General features: G+C 40.3%; 1 protein-coding gene across 1 annotated transcript; it reads left to right on the top strand.

Annotated features, from left to right (window-relative positions):
• Positions 1–2753: 2753 nt before the first annotated feature.
• Positions 2754–16995, top strand: SLC39A6 (solute carrier family 39 member 6). Its single transcript, XM_062608962.1, has 9 exons — positions 2754–3917; positions 5149–5329; positions 5613–5782; positions 6942–7154; positions 8805–8874; positions 10584–10961; positions 15341–15421; positions 15782–15972; positions 16761–16995. The coding sequence occupies exons 1-9, from the start codon at positions 3189–3191 to the stop codon at positions 16911–16913; spliced, it is 2166 nt and encodes a 721-aa protein (XP_062464946.1). The 5' UTR covers positions 2754–3188; the 3' UTR covers positions 16914–16995.
• The last annotated feature ends 140 nt before the right edge of the window (positions 16996–17135 follow it).

Consider the following 17135-nt stretch of genomic DNA (forward strand, 5'->3'; position numbering starts at 1 on the left):
TCCTGGAGATGCTTACATAAGGACTAAAGATATACTTTATATATCATCAAATATGCAATTGTTAAATAATTGTTCAGTATTGTATGGAGCAGACACCTACTGGAAGAAAAACAGAAGGCACTGCTTCTTTGGGGATTCCTTTATAATTGTGAAATGCTGGCAACAGAAGGATTACTGGAGATTTTAAAGCAAAAGCTTGGACAAGGCTACACCTGTTCACAAATTGTGTGGTAACAGCTTCATAGTTGAAGTATTTTTGTGAATTTCAGAGTTTTCATTTATTTTAGACATCATTTAATATTTGTAGTGATGTAGCTGTTCTCAATGAAAAATTAAAAGGCAAGGATGTATTAAACCTTCAAAATCTCAAGATTTGGGTAGAACCTTAAAAGGACCACAAGCAGAGTGGTTCTCAGCATCAAGCACAGGGCCACTTCCCTGCCCGCTTACTCATCCTCACCTCCATTAAGTGTGTAATGTTGGGCTCATATAACACATTTGCGATGAAGCCTTGCAACAGCTAGCAACTGCAAGCAAAGAGACTAGAACTGCGTGAACAGCCAGCTCCTTACTGGTCCCAAGCTGGTAAGCTTTAAAACACTTGCCCTGATAGACACTCAGCAAAGCAATTAACAACACTATGTTGGGCAACACTAGTCATGACAGTGAAGGGTAGGATTCAGCACTGCCTTCACACTCCAGCAAGCTCAAAAACATTGGCAATTGATCACACAAGAGGCCAAATTCCAAAGTCAGCTGGGATGCGTAAGCAGAACTGTAGCCACTGTACCAGCAATCTTAATTGATGTGATAGTAGAAAGTAAAACTTTGGAAGCAGTGGAAGAAAGAAGAAACACAAGAGAACCCGTGCCTGGGACATACAGCAATTATAGGGTTATGGCCAGTTAACAGAAGTGGTACAGCAGAGCCAGATTTGAAAAACACAGTATGCCTACTCAGAAGAAAGCAACATGGTCCTAGCAAGTTCTGATTCCTCCTCTGAGGCAACCTCAGTCCTTTCCGATTGCCTCTTCATCCAGTTGTGCACGGAGCAGTTTTATTTTGCCAGATCATTAATGGTTCAGCCAAACAGGACTCACTGCAATAACCTGGTATATGTAATCTAACACTAGTGTCGCCTGCCATTTACCTGCACCCCCTTTACAACCTCTTGGTCCACTTCCGGTCCTTGCCTGCCCACACACATATACTCTTTCCAAGACTAAGAGTCTGCTCTCAAGACACTGAGAGGACTCTGCTATCACACCCAGTGCCTTCACCTAAACCACTGCAAGCCCAGAATGACTTGTGGTTTTAAGAAACATTGATTGCTCCAACTCTCACCCACAGTTAATTTTAACTCTCTTGGGAGTATTTCACACATCCCAGCGAACCTTTGTATTCTGATGAACGCTAAATTCGGGTTCCAGTACTTTGGGAAGTAATTACTCCCTCAGGATTCGACCTCCCTCCCACACCACCCCTGACTCTCACCCGCCTGGCTTTTTACTGGTTCCCCCTGGGCCCTCCCAAGCTCTCCAGGCAGATCCCTTCCCTTTCTCTTTCTTTCCCTTCCCTTTCCCTTCTCTTTCCTTCTCCTCTTTCTTCCTTCCCCCCTCCCTTCCCTTTTCTCCCCTTTCCCTTTCCTTCCCCTTTCCCTCCTTAGGGGCCGGGGACCAACTCCAGCCACCGTCGAAGCTGCCCCTGAGCCGCCACGCACTCCGCCGCACCCACGTGACACCCGCCGCGCTTCCCCATTGGCAGGCGGAGAGGCGCGTGACGGCCGCCGCACCCGGAAAAGGAAAGGAAAGGGGCGGTGGCGCCGTGCGGCTGGGGCGCGCGCGTGGCAGGGCACCGGCGGCGGAGGGGCTGCCGGATAGCTGCTGCTGCTGAGGTAACCTCCCTCTTCTTCTCCTCCCGGGGCGGCCCGGGGCGTCTTCTGGCCGGGCAGGGGGCGGCAGCAGGAGTTGCCGCCGGCTGAGCGGGGCCATGCCCAGCGCCGCATCGTTCCGGGGCTGCGCTCGTCCCGGCCCACCGTGCACTGGAAGCCGTTGGGTAGCGGCCTGGGAATCGTCGGGGCCGGGCCGGGGTCTCCCCTCCCGCGGTGAGGCGGGACGGGCGCGTTCACGGCGTCAGGGGAGCGGGGTGGAACGGGGGCAGTGCTGGTGCTTTCTCCCCTGTCGGCGCGGTTTGTAGCGGTGACCGAGGGTACTGGCGCGGCCTGCGGGTCCCGGCGGCAGTGCTGGGATTTTAAGCGTAGTTGTAGGCTTGATGGAAACCGAGAAGTTGTTTGCGTTACGTTGTTTTTCGTGCTTTTTTAGGGAAGGGTGGAGGCAGCCTTCAGGCATGGTCCGTACGCAGCCTAAATACCGGTTAATCCGTAGTCTTGCTAGGAGTAAGCCAAATTGGACGGGGCTTTGAGCAGCCTGGTCTAGTGGAAGGTGTCCCTGCCTGTGGCACGGGGATTGCAACAAGATGATCTTTAAGGTCCCTTCCAACCCAAGCCATTCTGTGATTATGGAATAAAACACGCAAGTGTTGACGCTTGCGTTTGGTCTGCAGCCGTGGACTGCCTGCATGCTGCAAGGAGCTGTAAGGTCGACAGCAATGTTCAAATATGTAGACAACATAAACACATTTTTTTCTGAAGTGCTGAAAGCTCACCCCGCCAAAACCTCTGGGAAATTCAGGGATGGAAGGTTGGGAATTCTGATTTTTATGCGTGAACATACAATTTGTACTACCTGTTCGTTGCTAAGAGAGAAATTATAAGGCTTGTTTTTACCACAAGAAAAGCCTAACCTAGAACTCAGTTGGCACACCCTTGAGGGTGTTCTCTCCTTGTTTAGCTTGTGTTAAGAGGACTGGCTCAGGCCAAACTAAACAAAGATAAGCTCACACCTGGGGGGTATTTACGGCCAGTGACTTCTCTGTGGTATGCAGCTTCATCTCCTGTTGCCTGAGGCCACAGCACCTGGGAAAGGTGATGAATGTGTAAGATATTTAAATAGTTGTTTGCTTACTGCATTGATACTTTGAGTAGGGCTTGTTTTGGTTAATTGTAGGTTTCTTTTGTTTAAGCAAATTATGAATATCTGTTACAGAGGAAGATGGGATCAGTTTTATGGAAACTGTTAAAATTTCATTTTTTTATATTTTTGTTTCTTCTTTGGTAGAAAGAAACTGTAATGGGGAGTACAGTGTCAATCACTTTCCTTCTATTGTTTTCCATACTAACGTGTGGAATTTATCATCATGGAGTGGAGATGGTTACTGTTGTGCATACAATGGAGAGAACTTTTCCAGAAAAGGCAGCTGGTGTTAATATTGATTTGGCAGGATTAATACAGAAGTTTCACCTTCAAGAACTCTTTCATCGTTATGGAGAAAACAACTCGCTGTCAATTGATGGATTTAAAAAACTGCTCCAGAACATAGGTATAGATAAAATGAAAAGAATTAAAATAGACCATGACCATGATCATGACCATGATCATGACCATCACCATCATAATCGTGTGCTGTTGAGTAAAACCTCTGAGAAGACTGTTTGTCCAAACCACGAATCAGATGCTAACAAAGACCACAGGAACAGTCACTCAAAGGAGCCTCATAAAATACAAAATGCAGAACATCAGCAAAACTTTGTACGCAGCAAGAACGTGGTTAGTGAAAGAATGGCACCCTTCATCACTGCTACCACGGGTGGCCACTCTGAGTTACAGAATGTGCAACCTGGAGAAATGAAGCATGCTACTCGTCTAGGTCTGTCCAGTCCTAATACTGTTAATGTCACAGGTGGCAGCAACACAAGCTTACCTGTGAACAGCAAAGCAAATGAATCTCATGCTTCTCCGAAGGAATCAGAAAAAGGCAGTTACCTGTATTCTAAACTGAAAAACCAAAATACACAAGAGGTGAGGCTGATTGTCCTGTGTTCTTGAGAATCCAGATCCACTGGGAATGTTATTATGGCTTATTATGGTGCTTACTATTTAACTGGGTGAGTGTTTTGTGGTGTAACAGTACTTGTAGCCAAAAGCACACAAACGGTTTCCCTTGAAACTTAACGTTTTGAAGGAATGTTGTGCTATGCTCCTGAGCTCAGAGGAAAATATATATGCAATCTAGTTTTTAATTTTTCTGAAAAATATGTACATACATTAAATATAACCGTACACTTTTATATATTTATGTATTTTTTAATTCTACTAAATGTGAAAACACTTTGAATTTAAAACTTGCTGTTCTGCCTTAGAGCCAGAATCTGTTGTCTTTTCCTAATAATGTGGTGAAAGTGAAAAAAAAAATCTAGCTAAAATACTGTCATTCTTATCAAAGCTACTTCACAAGTGCTAGATAATCCTATGGCAGATAGTGTAGAGCTGCAGGGAAGTAATAGGCACCTTCCTTTGATTCCACCCTCCCCATCTTCAAGACAGTATGTGGACACCAACTGTGAAACAGATGGCTGCAAAATGTTAACTATTATTTTAAAATACTGTATTGCTGATAAGGTCTATAGTGCTTTAAGCAGTTTCGTTACACTTTCAGATCCTTCTCCATTAAATGCTTTCAAAAGCAGGTGGCTCTCTTGGGTCTTAATGTATGCAGCCATGACAGGTAATTCATTGGGTGTTGTGTAGTTTATTGTAGGCACTGTATTCACAAGGTTACTGCATTCTGCACAGTCAGAGCAGCAGTACTCCTGTTATTTAAATGCAGCAGGACTGTAGGTCGTACACTGGGAAACTTCACTGGAGGAAGCACATGCAGAACACATTCTGTACAAAACTTTCTGTGGCTGTCACTTCTATAAAAAGGGATTTAACCTTCTTAGTAATTCTTTATATGGCCTCTACAAACTTGATGGAAAGTGTTAGACTTTTTTTGCTTACATGGCAAAGCATCTGACCCCTTTGTTTTGAGGAGGAGTGATAATTATGCCCCATATACTAGGACTCCCAAACTAGCTTTCTGAGCAGGATGGAGGTACAGTTCTTCCTAAATTGCTTTGTTACCTGTGTTTAATTTCTGTTACAGCTGTTTTCATCTGATGCATTTCAATTAAAATAGGATGTACAGGCCTCTTCGGATATATCAGGGTATTTTGGTTCTGATTAATCTTTAACATACGTCTTTCCACAGTGCTCCAGTGCATCAAAACTGATGCAGTCCCATGGAATAGGCACTCAAGTATTGTTGACTGCTACAGAATTTAGTTACCTCTGTCCAGCTCTTATTAATCAGATTGATGGCAAATACTGCATAGTCCATGCAACTAGTGAAAAAGCTGAAACTCCTCCAAAAAGTTACTCCCTGCAAATAGGTAGGTTGTGGGTTTGGGTTTGTTTTTTTTTGTATTTTTAGCATGGAATAAAAGCTTACTGAAAACCCATTAATGTTGGTTATAAATTTGAGAAACATGTTTCAGAATTGAAAAAAGTTTATTTTCTTTTACATTTGACCATGTGTAGAGAGAAATCTTTGTGGTGTACAATTTGTTAACATCCAATTAATTGAATGGTCAGGAGTATTTGATAGCAGGAATGTCAAGCAAGCAATCTCATACTGCTGTTATTTATTCTTATTACTTTTTTCTTTTAAACCAGCTTGGATCGGTGGCTTTATATCCATCTCCATCATCAGTTTTCTTTCCCTGCTGGGTGTTATATTGGTACCACTGATGAATCGAGTGTTTTTCAAATTTCTCCTAAGTTTTCTTGTGGCATTGGCTGTGGGGACTTTGAGCGGAGATGCTTTCTTACACCTCCTTCCTCATGTGAGTATTAATTACCGTTTTGTTCATTATCTCTAAGCAGAGAATTTGACACCTGTCTGTACTCCTTAGTGATAATTTTAATCCTTGTTAATTAATGCCTATTTGGTGAGTCACTTGTCAGTCTTGCAAAGTAGATTATTTGATGGAAAGGTTTCCCATTTAAAACTGTATTATTCATTTTGCAGTCCTTATAGTGTAAGAACTTCCCACATTATTCCTCTATTTACTGTTCTTAGTCATATATGGTGCTAAATCACTTTTGTTCCTTGCATGCAAGGATTTTACATGTGTTTAGTCACTTACTGTAATGCCTATTTTATTTTTCCAATTTAATGAACTTCATAGACACCAGATATCGCTCACTGTACGTTTTAATGTGCAATAGATAATCCCTTGTTTTCTGTTGGCACCCACTTATCTTGATGGCTTATTCACTGCAATTTTTTGGTTAGAATAAAACATTGCTGAAATCCGAAGAAAACATTTCTTGGTGGATTTTTGAAGTTACGTGTGGACAATGAAATTGAAGTGTGATAGCTAAATTTCCACTTTTCTTTGGAGCTCTTACCTGAAAGCTGGAGCTTTTTGTCTGAGATGGATAAAAAGGACTGCAGGTACTTTGAGACCTGCCTGTAATTTGTTAGGTTCTTTTTTCCTTTTGCTGTGTGAGGCTGTGTAAATGTAAACATGAGTGGGGGAGGTGCCCCCAATTTTATTTTATTGTGAACTTATCACTAGCCAGTAAGGAGGGGAAGAATGCCAGAGTTCCTTTAAAGAAGGAAACTACTGCCAAGTTCTTCATACAGAAACTGTAAGCTGTCTTAGATGGAAAAGTAATTGGTGTGCTTGCTGTGACTAACTGCTTAAGATGCAGTTTCCTTGATGGTGTCAGGAGTTTCTGTGGGGGCAGTTGAACATCTTATATTGAGCAGAATGCCTGTAGCTTCTGTGAGAGGGTGAATTCCAAGCCTACTCTCAATCCCTGCAGTGCTTTTCTGTATCAGCAGACTTATTTGTAATCATTTGAGTTTGTATCCAGAGCATTTGCCCCATGAAAATTGGACTCAACTTGGGAAAAAGAATGTGAAGAATATCTTGTGTTTCTTATGTTATCAGTTCTTTTGAATATAATGACTTACCCATTTGGTTCTCCCCTTAGTCTCATGGCAACCATCACCATCACCACGAAAAAGCTCTGCTTGAACAAAACAAAAGCTCTATGTTCAAACATCTTGCTTCTCAAAGTGTAGAGGAGAGTGCCAACCTGGATTCTACATGGAAGGGACTTACAGCACTTGGAGGATTATATTTCATGTTTCTAGTGGAGCATTTGATCACTTTAATAAAGCAGTTTAAAGACAAGAAGAAAAAGGTACAGAAACTATTACTTGAAGCTATAGTGCATTGCATGATTTCTGAATACACTTACAAAAAATCATTTATGAATACTGTAGATCTCTGATTTAATAGTGATTGCTGACTTGATTAGTGTTGTAATTTCATTTATATTGGTGACACACATACTTTATGCAGTAACTTTCTGTGTGGTCCTGTTATGGAAGAGCTCTTGAGCTACTTCCTTAACCAGACATATAGTGCAGGCTTGACACCAGAGTGAATTGTTTGAGCAAACGGCCATTTGCATCCTTTGTTTTAATAGTGATTTTGGAAGTTATGGTTCATTATTGACTTCTGACATCTCAAGGCAATTGCACAACTACTTGAATCGGTTTTATTATTTTAATTCTCATACTGGATGAAGTAAGATGAACTCGTACAGTTACTGTACTGTTGTTGAGGAAGGCCCTTGCACAAAAGGGGTAGGTGCATACATAAATTAGCATCCAACTACACTGTAGAAAGTGACTTCGTTAGATAGTGTTCATTCTGGAAATACAGTCTGTCCAGCCTCTTGTTTCTTTCCCTTCTTTACCCCTCCTCACCCCACCCCCCACCCAAAAAAAACGCCAAAACAAAAAAACCAAACCCAACAGAAACCAAACAAACAAAACTCCCCAAAACAAAAACCAACGTAGCTTTTAGATTACTATGCTGGTTTCTGGTTTTTTTTTATGTGGAAGGTAAATTATAACTGACTTTTGGTAGATTGTAAGTGCTGGTAACTTATCTATTACTGGTAACTGAGGTCTTTAAAGTAGCCAGGAATAAACAATGATGTAAAAGCTGACTCAATATAAAATGATACAGTAAAAGTTGGTGATACATTAAATTTTGCTTGAAGAAAGTTAGTAAAGTCCTAACTACTTAGCTTAAAAATAGCTATTTTCTATGCTACCACAATGACTGATAATGTCTGGATTTATTATTAAATCACTCACTAAGGTAACAGTCTCAGGACAGATGCCATGTAAGCTCTTGGACTTTGGTCATGGGAAGTTGTGTTGGTGTGGTTTGTACTGAAGCTAAGCTAACTGCGAGTGAGAGGATTGTTTTCCCTGTCTAGTTATATATAGTTGCCAGGAGAGGTCATAGTGAGTTCCAAGCAAAGCAAATATTTTCGGGGTCCTCTCAGCCACTGGCAATAGACTTCCTGTTAGACTAAGTATGCCCTTCTAGATGCAGAGTCACTGATCACAAATTGTTGTGATACAGGCATCAGTGAGCAATGATTAGAGATTTTAGTTTTCCTTCAGTGCATTAGAAGAACCCATACTGATGTTACAATGGAAATGAGTAAGTGGAATAACTCTTACTCAGTATTTGATGTGTTCCACTTTTCAGATGAACCTGTCTGCTTTATTCCTTTTTCAAAAATGTGCGATATTTATATGTGTGGGGTTTGTGGTTTTTTTTTTCCCCCTCCTATGGAGCCTGAGGAACCTTTTTCATCTTACTGTACTTAGCTGAGTTTCTGATGTTCCTCTTCTGTAGTCTTTATATGGCTTCCATGTTGTCCTCTTTCTGTGCAGGCTGCATAAATGTTATGAATATCATATTGCTCATGCATATCCTGAAAAATAAGTAAAATATTCATAACTACAGTATTTTCTTTTGGAATAAGAAAAAAAATGAAGATGATGGAGAAAATAAGAAGTTTTCAGCGAACGAAGAAAAGTTAGACACAGATGATCGTAAGTCTCAGTGATATTGCACAGTTGTTGTTTTGTGGCAATGCTGTTTAAAAAAAATGCCTGATCCATGGCATCTTATAGAGTTGCTTCTTACCATGGGTTGGGTCACTGCCTACTTGAATTCTTTTTAATACAAGACTTGTCTGTGCATTGCTATGTAAAGGACTAGTTCTATTTCCTGTTTCCCTTTAGAAAGGATTGATAGTTTGGAAGTGGTGAATTCACAGTTTTGATAGGTAACAGGTTAAAACTTAAACAGGGTTTAGATTGGATATAAGGAGGAAATCCTTTTTTGTTAGGGTGGTGAGGCGCTGGAATAGGTTGCCCAGGGAGGTTGTGAATGCTCCATCCCTGGCAGTGTTCAAGACCAGGTTGGACGAGGCGTTGGGTGATACGGTTTAGTGTGAGGTGTCCCTGCCCATGCAGGGGAGTTGGAACTTGATGATCTTAAGGTCCTTTCCAACCCTAACTGTTCTGTGATTCTATACTATGATTCTAAACCTTAAGCCTTTTAGTTTTGGATTTAATAGCAGAAGCTGAAGTCATTTCTGAAGCAGTTCTGGCTATGCCTGTTGCAAATACAGCCGTACCTGCTGGTACAGACTGTTAGATGTTATGTATGTGTTTTATTAATTAGATTTCTGTATTATCTTAAGTCTGGGTTTTGTTAGAGTATTTATGACTTGAATAGTCTAAAATTTTAGAGTTTACTTGAAGTATTTGGGGCTGCAAATGATCATTTTCCCCAAAATCATAGTATGAGCTAAAACATGTCTCACTAGATAAGTGTTAGCTCTTGTGGCTTAAAGATGTGTTCAGTTTTTCAGAATAACTTTATAACTAAAGAAAAAGTTATCAGTAGTGCAAGGTGGGGGAAAAAGTGTTTGTTCATTTAATTGCAAGGAAAGAATTTAGCAACTTTTAGGAGTTAGTTAAAATAACTATCCTTAGTGTGTCACTGATGGTTATGTGAGGATGTTTCCTGCTCTGTGGTGATGGCTTTATTTTTGGGTGTTTACTTTTAGGTGTTCAAACTTAAGCTCCTGTATTATGTCAGTTACAGGAGTTTCCAGAATGATCTATAATGTGATCCTCTTTGGCATTCTTATTTTTCAGCACTAAGATGAATAAATGGCGTGTGCTTTCCAGACAGCAGTTTGTCATTCTGACACAGTTAAACTAACAGCCTTCATGCTGTGAAACCGAGACGTAGAGCCGTATGCTGTTGTGTTTAATTTGCACAGGGTTTGAGAGTAAAGGTTTTTTCTACCTTTTTAGGAGGCATTTGTGGCCTCCTAAATGTAGGGACTGCTTCAGTAGTAGGGATAAAAACTAAACTTTTATTATTTTGAACTATTGGGAATTATCACAGAAATTTAATGAAAAAAAAGAAGCTGTGGAAACTGTTGGGGGGGGGGGGTGGAAGGGGGAGGAGGGAGAAGCTTCTGGTGTAAGAAGCTGGTGTATCACAGAATCGCAGAATGCTTTGGATGGGAAGGGACCTAAAAGCTCATCTATTTCCAACTAGTGGAAGGGACACTAGACCACGTTGCATGAAGCCCCATCCAAGCTGGCCTTGAATATTTCCATGTCTCAGCTTCTAGACTTACTAGTTTTTTCTTTACCACATTGCTTAGTCAATTTACTGTATCTTTGCTTCCGAGGTGTTTTAAAAATGCATAATATTTTACTCTGGGTTTTTGTAACAGGGCCTGAGGGCTACCTAGGGACAGACTCTCAAGATCCATCAACATTCATTTCTCAGCAGCCAACCATACAAGAAGAAGAAGAAGTGATGATAGCTCATTCTCATCAAGAAGAGGCTGAAAATGAATATGTGTCCAGGGGCTGTAGAAACAAATGTCATTCTCACTTACATGATACTCTGGGACAGACAGATCATCTTAGTCATCATCACCATGACTACCATCACATTCTACATCACCATCATCATCAGAACCATCATCCCCACAGTCACAGTCAGCGCTACTCACGTGAAGAACTGAAGGATGCAGGAATAGCAACTTTGGCATGGATGGTGATTATGGGAGATGGACTACATAATTTTAGTGACGGCCTAGCAATTGGTAAGTGTGGGCTTGGATACTGCAGCTTTTTTGTATGTAAAGACATCAAAATCTTCTTGCTGTTACTTATCTCTTTCTTAGGAACATAACTAATTAACGGTGGATCTTTGAAGCCTGAGCTAATTACCTCATAGCAGATGTGAATGAATAAGAAAAATCTCCAGTTTAACAACCTGTATATCAGTGGCAGATGAAACAAGTTATGTGCTTACAGCTATGTTTCTTTAGGAAGACTATAAACTGTGCTATATTTCCTGCTTTTAGCAAAGTTAAAGCTAATGTTTTTCAAAACTAAAGCTAGGCTTATAAAAAGTATTTAGGGCTTAGAGCTGACTTTATTTCAGTGTCTGTAATTGCTCAGCAATTTTTTTTTTTGTAAGACTAGCTTGTCTTCGTAGTTACATATAAAGTAACTGTGTTTTTTCCACTTCAGTCAGGCCACTAGTATCATTGGCTTCCTTTATTTCTTCCTCTTCTATCTTTACTTTTTACATAGCAAAGTCAGGTTCCATACTTCACACATGTGGCTTTGCCTGTGATGGGCACTGGTTACACACAGAATCACAGAATGGTTTGGGTTGGAAAGGACCTTAAGATCATCTGGTTCCAACCCCTCTGTCATAGGCAGGGATACCTCCCATTTAGACCATGCTGCTCAAAGCCCTCTCCAACCTGGCCTTGAACACTGCAGGGGTGGGGCATTTACCACTTCTTTGGGCAGCCTGTTCCGGTTCCTCACCACCCTCACAGTAAAGAACTTCTTCCTTCTATCTAACCTAAACTTCCCCTGTTTAAGTTTTGACCGACCCATCTCCCCTTGCCCACTGCTGCAGTCCCTCATGAAAAATCTCTCTCTGTCATCCTTGTTGGGCCCCCTTCAGATACTGGAAGGCTGCTATGAGGTCTCTGCACAGCCTGCTCTTCTCCAGGCTGAACAGCCCCAGTTTTCTAAGCCTGTCTATATGGGAGGTGCTCAAGCCTCCTTATCCTCTATACTTGCTCCAGCAGCTGCATGATCTTCTCTGTTGAGGGCACCAGGACTGTACACAGTACTCCAAGTGAGGTCTCACAAAAGCTGAGTAGAGGGGCAGGATCACGTTCTTTGACCTGCTGGTCACACTCCTTTTGATGCAGCCCTGGGTACAGTTGGCTTTGTGGGCCATTTTTTTGTTTCCCCAGAGCATGGAGAGTGGGACCCTCTCACCAGAGCATGGCGAGTATGGAGGTGGGACCCTGTTTTCAACCTGCCTTTAGCCTGAAAATCAATCCAGTAGATTAGGCTACACATATGTGTGATTTTTGTGCTGTGATAGGTACATGTATGTTCATTTTTACTGTAAAATGAATTTGGTCTAAGGCATAGTGTTCTCTAAAGTGCTTTTATGCTTCTGCATGGGAGTCTAGTCATGTCCATATTTTCAGATCCTACTGTCTACTGAAGAGGAGCATTGCAGTTCTTGTGCTTGTACTAACCTTCAGAGAAGGTCTGTGCTGCTTTTTGTATTCTAAGAATGTGAGAGTAGGCCATTAATTGGTAGGACAGAAATTAGCTATTACCTGTCAGAAACTGAATCATGGAGGAGATACCAATAAAGTTATATGTTGCCTTTATGCAGATTTTTTGATTAAGAGGGGCTATATCAATTAGAATGTAGCATAAGTAGATTGCTTCAGATGCTCAGTGTGCTGTTCTGTCCCAAAACAGGCTCAGTCTCTTGGAAAAGTATTTAAAACATTTGTCTTTTTAAAAGTTATATTCTACTCAAAATCTTGTTCTTAAAGTTGAGGTGTTTGGTTTTTTGGTTTGATTTTTTTCTTTTAATTTAAACTAGTATAAACTAATATAAATTATTTTTTTATATAAATGAGTATAAACTATTTTATGTCTAAACAGACATTTTTTTATGTCCCTGTTTTTTTCCCCTTGCATGCTGTAGTTCAGTCTTTTTTGATAATTCTTCAATGAAAATATTTCTTTATCACAAAAATAACATTGAATATTATGTTTTGGCCTTCTGTGTGGGAAGTCAGGTTTGAAAATTCCCTTGTTTTTTTCTAAGAGAGCTAGACTACAGGTATTTTACATTGGAAAATGCTAAAGTAAGTTACAGAAAAAGTCAAATCGGTAATCTTCAGTTCTTGCGCTAGTCTTTCATAACCTTGACTTTAGTATGTAAGACTAATCTTTGCCAGTATTGGGTTCATTTCTAGCTTGTATTGCATACTGAGGTCAGTTCATCAGTATCAGTTTTTTCTGTAACTTTTATTGTAGAAACAAGTTCATTCTTGTTTGAGGAGAAACCCCAATAACAATTATTTTCTCTCACAGCAGTATTTGCAGTTGTTCAGACTCGGTCAATTCAAAGTAAAATGTGAAAAGAGACTTTCTGATTTAATCTCATTTCTGATGAAAGTTGCAGCATGAAATGTAAATTTCTTGGCTGATCAGTAGTGAAAATGTGCATACAAATGACACACAGTCAGTTACCCCCTAGCATTAGGTAGATATGGAAAGGAGCTATGACTTTATAGTGATGAAGGGAAAAGTATGAGGAGGGGTAACAAAGGCTTATTGAACAAGTGTGAACTACAGCTTTTAGACATCCTGCTGTGTAGCTTGTTCAGACTAATGGAAATGGGTTTCTTTCAGTTCTGGGTATGTTCACAACATCAAAATGATCTGAAAATGCCAATACTACTTGTATAGTGTTTTACCTATATTTACATTAAGATGTGAATGCTCCTGTGAAAATAGCTTTAGCCAGAGTAATCCTTCAGTTCACTAATTTCATGTGATTTGTTATCCATAACTTCCGTCAGTTCTGTTGTTTGTTTTTTCTCAAGTATCTTGTGCTAATCATGTAGGAATAAGATTTAAAAGTGCTTATTTTTCTATTAAAGCATGGAACGGTTGCATCTGACTAATTTGTCAGGAACTATCTTCTGTGATTCAGACTTTTCTGTGTAGCTTCAATAAATAACTAAACTGCAGAACGCTACCCTTACATATATATTTTTTCTTTAGCTTTCCTTAGAGAGAACTGATGTCTTAAAAGTGTATTTTAATACAGTGTTAAATCAGTTTCTCCAGAGGGGATAATAGCAGATACGTATTTCAACTTGTCAGTGTTTCAGGACATCTTTTTAGCAGTGAAAAAGATGATATTTCTGTTGTTTAGATTACCTGCTACACATGGGGACAGAGGGGTTCTCCCTGTTGCCAGGCTTCACTCTTTTTGAAATTTTACTGTTTCAGGTGGTCATGTTTCCTTATTGAGTGCTGCTTTGGTCCTGCTTTCATCTTTAGTCTGAGACTTAGTTCTGTAGAATCCCTTCTAAACACTCTCTCAATACCCTATTATCCCTCATCCAGAGCTGTCTGTATCTCCTTCACTGCTGCTGTTACTACTGCATGGAGGAGCACCAGTCATTTCTTCCAGGTGAAACCTGGATAGCAGTGTAAACCCCCAGGATTTACATCCGGATAGAGACTGCTGGACTACTTGTGGGTGATGACCTCAGCAAACTGAGGGGATTGTCTGCTCTGGTCTTGCTGCCATTGTAGCTCTTACTCTGTGAGCAGTACTAGTGGGTCTCTCATGTGTGCCAACTATGTATGACATGGCCTTGAGCCTCTTTGCTTATTGGTAGCACCCTGTTTGCTGGCATGCTTCTGGTAGTGGATGAAGAGGAAGCTGGACACAGTTCTGCTGCACCCATTGGAGAGGCCTTTCATGCAGCTGGTGACCTCTTGTCCTGTATGAGATGTCTCAGCTCTTCACCCCTACTGTGTGCTGCTTCCTCCTGAGAAAAATAGCAAGCAACAGGAGTGGGGAAAACAAGAAAAACTACTTGGACTAGTTTAAGGGTTTCTTGTGTGGGCTTGTTTCCTCCATTTAAAGTATGATAGTTCACTTACGTGCAAGCTGCCTAGAATTCACTATCTTTCACTCCTGATTTCATGTGACCTCTCTTGCTGTTGGCTTCCCTTTTTCTGGTGCCTGACTCTTAAAAGCAGTTGAGCTGCTGCCTTCTCTTTGTTTCCTTAAAAAAAAGTCTTTTCTGACAGTATTTCCGTTTATTGTTTTTTGTTTTTTTGAGAGGGTTGTGATATTAAAGGGTGTTGGGCTTAGGTCAGAAATAAGATAATGAAATTTGCTTTACTTCAAGTGGATGATTCTGAAGGAGGATTTTGAAACTTATGAGTCCTAAACAACAACTGTTCAGCTGAAGTTTAAATGCTTCCATAAGCATAAATAAAATTTGAGTGAAATTAATGTCCTGATCTGATACAAGGAAATGCAGCAATGGTTTGGCACTTGATGTCTGAATATGCAGTAATGTTCTTATTGTTTTCTCCCACCCTTGTCTCTTTATAGGAGCAGCCTTTACTGAAGGGTTATCTAGTGGTTTAAGCACTTCTGTGGCTGTATTTTGCCATGAATTACCTCATGAGCTAGGTAAGACCCCGGTATTTCCATATGCTGTAGGTATAGGTACTCACAGATGTACTTTGGAGAATTTTAAGTGACTTTATTCTGTGGCACAGTAAAATTTGATCAGAAAACTTTGTGTCAGATCGTCTACTCAAGGGTACTTTTAAGAAATAACACAGTCTTCTAGTTAATTGAATTAATCTTAAAAAAAAAAATCTAAATTCAGTTACTTTGAATTTTCTGCCCTCCAGTAATAACTGATTTTATAAATGGGGGGGGGAAGGCAGACAGCAGTGCAAAAATAACTTAGTAATCTTGTAAGATGAGAACTCATGAATACTCCAGGAGTTACCTGTGGATGAAAACTTTTTGTCCCTGTTGTAGGAGATTTTGCTGTACTTCTAAAAGCTGGTATGACTGTCAAACAAGCTGTGCTTTATAATGCTCTGTCAGCTATGCTGGCCTACCTTGGGATGGCGACTGGGATCCTCATCGGTCATTATGCAGACAATGTTTCCATGTGGATATTTGCACTTACAGCTGGCTTGTTCATGTATGTGGCTCTTGTGGATATGGTAAGTGTCTAGACCTACTTGAATTGTATATAACACAGTTCAAGAATTAATGCTAATTACATTTTGAGCTCAGATTCTTCCATCTCTTTTCCCCTCGATTAACTTTTTAGGCACTTGAGGATGCTGATTAGTATGCAGCATAAGTGTTCAGTTACATGTTCAGGTGGAAGATGGCTTTTGTTTAGTTTACTGTAGGTACAAAGATTTTCTCCCTCAGTTGTTAAATAGAAGCAGTTAACAGCAGAAGTAGAGTTAAAAAAAAATGCTTCAGACAGTGGCTAGTTAGCAGGTAGTCAGTAAGCAAGTGGCACACTATCTGCACCACTAAATATGCTTCAACTTCTGCATTAAATTATTACTGTTTATTGGCATAAAGACAGAATTGTATTAAACTATACCTCAGAAGTATGTTTGTACAGAAGTACAAAGTACTTGGTGGATAATTAGCAGATCTTAGCTTTTGTCTTAAGAACAGAATTCTTTGTGTGGCTTGATTACATCAGTTGGTAAATAGTCATATCCTGAGTAAATGGCTGGCTTAGGACATCAGCATAATTACCATGAAAACAGTAATTGGAACATTACAGATTCTCTGTGTCTAAATATGAAAGTAGCCTCTGATAATACTGGTCATGTTGAGTGACACTTAATTCAAGGAGTAATAGTAATGTAGTCAACAGGAAAGACCAGAGGAGTGAGGCTCTGCTACCTCATGCCTCATGGCTGAGGAACTGGGTTTGAAGTAACTGTTTATTTTGAAAGCATTTAACACTTTCTTGTTTGCTTAGGTACCTGAAATGCTCCACAATGATGCCAGTGATCATGGATGTAGCCGCTGGGGATACTTCCTGTTACAGAATGCTGGGATTCTGTTGGGTTTTGGAATAATGCTGCTTATCTCTGTATTTGAACATAAGATTGTTTTCAGTATTAACTTGTAATCCTGTTTGCCAGGAAGAGAGCTTGGTGTTAAATTATATGTGGTAGGCTTTTTTTCTATTAAATTCCCTAGTGGAGAGGTACGGTTGATATAGACTAGATATTTTTATTGTTGTGCTGTTATTCCTTCTCCCCTGATAGAAACATAGGGTTGATTTTTTGTTTGTTTGGGGTTTTTTATTATTTTTTTAATTTAGGATTTAGCATTGCATTATGGTACTGTG

The sequence above is a fragment of the Pezoporus occidentalis genome, unplaced genomic scaffold (genome assembly GCF_034315485.1).
Source record: "Pezoporus occidentalis ecotype Australia unplaced genomic scaffold, CSIRO_AGI_Poc_V1 ctg132, whole genome shotgun sequence".
NCBI classification, from domain to species: domain Eukaryota; kingdom Metazoa; phylum Chordata; class Aves; order Psittaciformes; family Psittacidae; genus Pezoporus; species Pezoporus occidentalis.

Excerpts from the sequence above, each read along its gene's own strand:
- SLC39A6 (XM_062608962.1), top strand. The coding sequence starts at position 3,189 with ATGGGGAGTACAGTGTCAATCACTTTCCTTCTATTGTTTTCCATACTA. Across the intron at positions 3,918-5,148 it reads AAAACCAAAATACACAAGAG|TGCTCCAGTGCATCAAAACT; the intron begins GTGAGGCTGATT and ends GTCTTTCCACAG. Across the intron at positions 7,155-8,804 it reads TTAAAGACAAGAAGAAAAAG|AAAAAAAATGAAGATGATGG; the intron begins GTACAGAAACTA and ends TTTTGGAATAAG.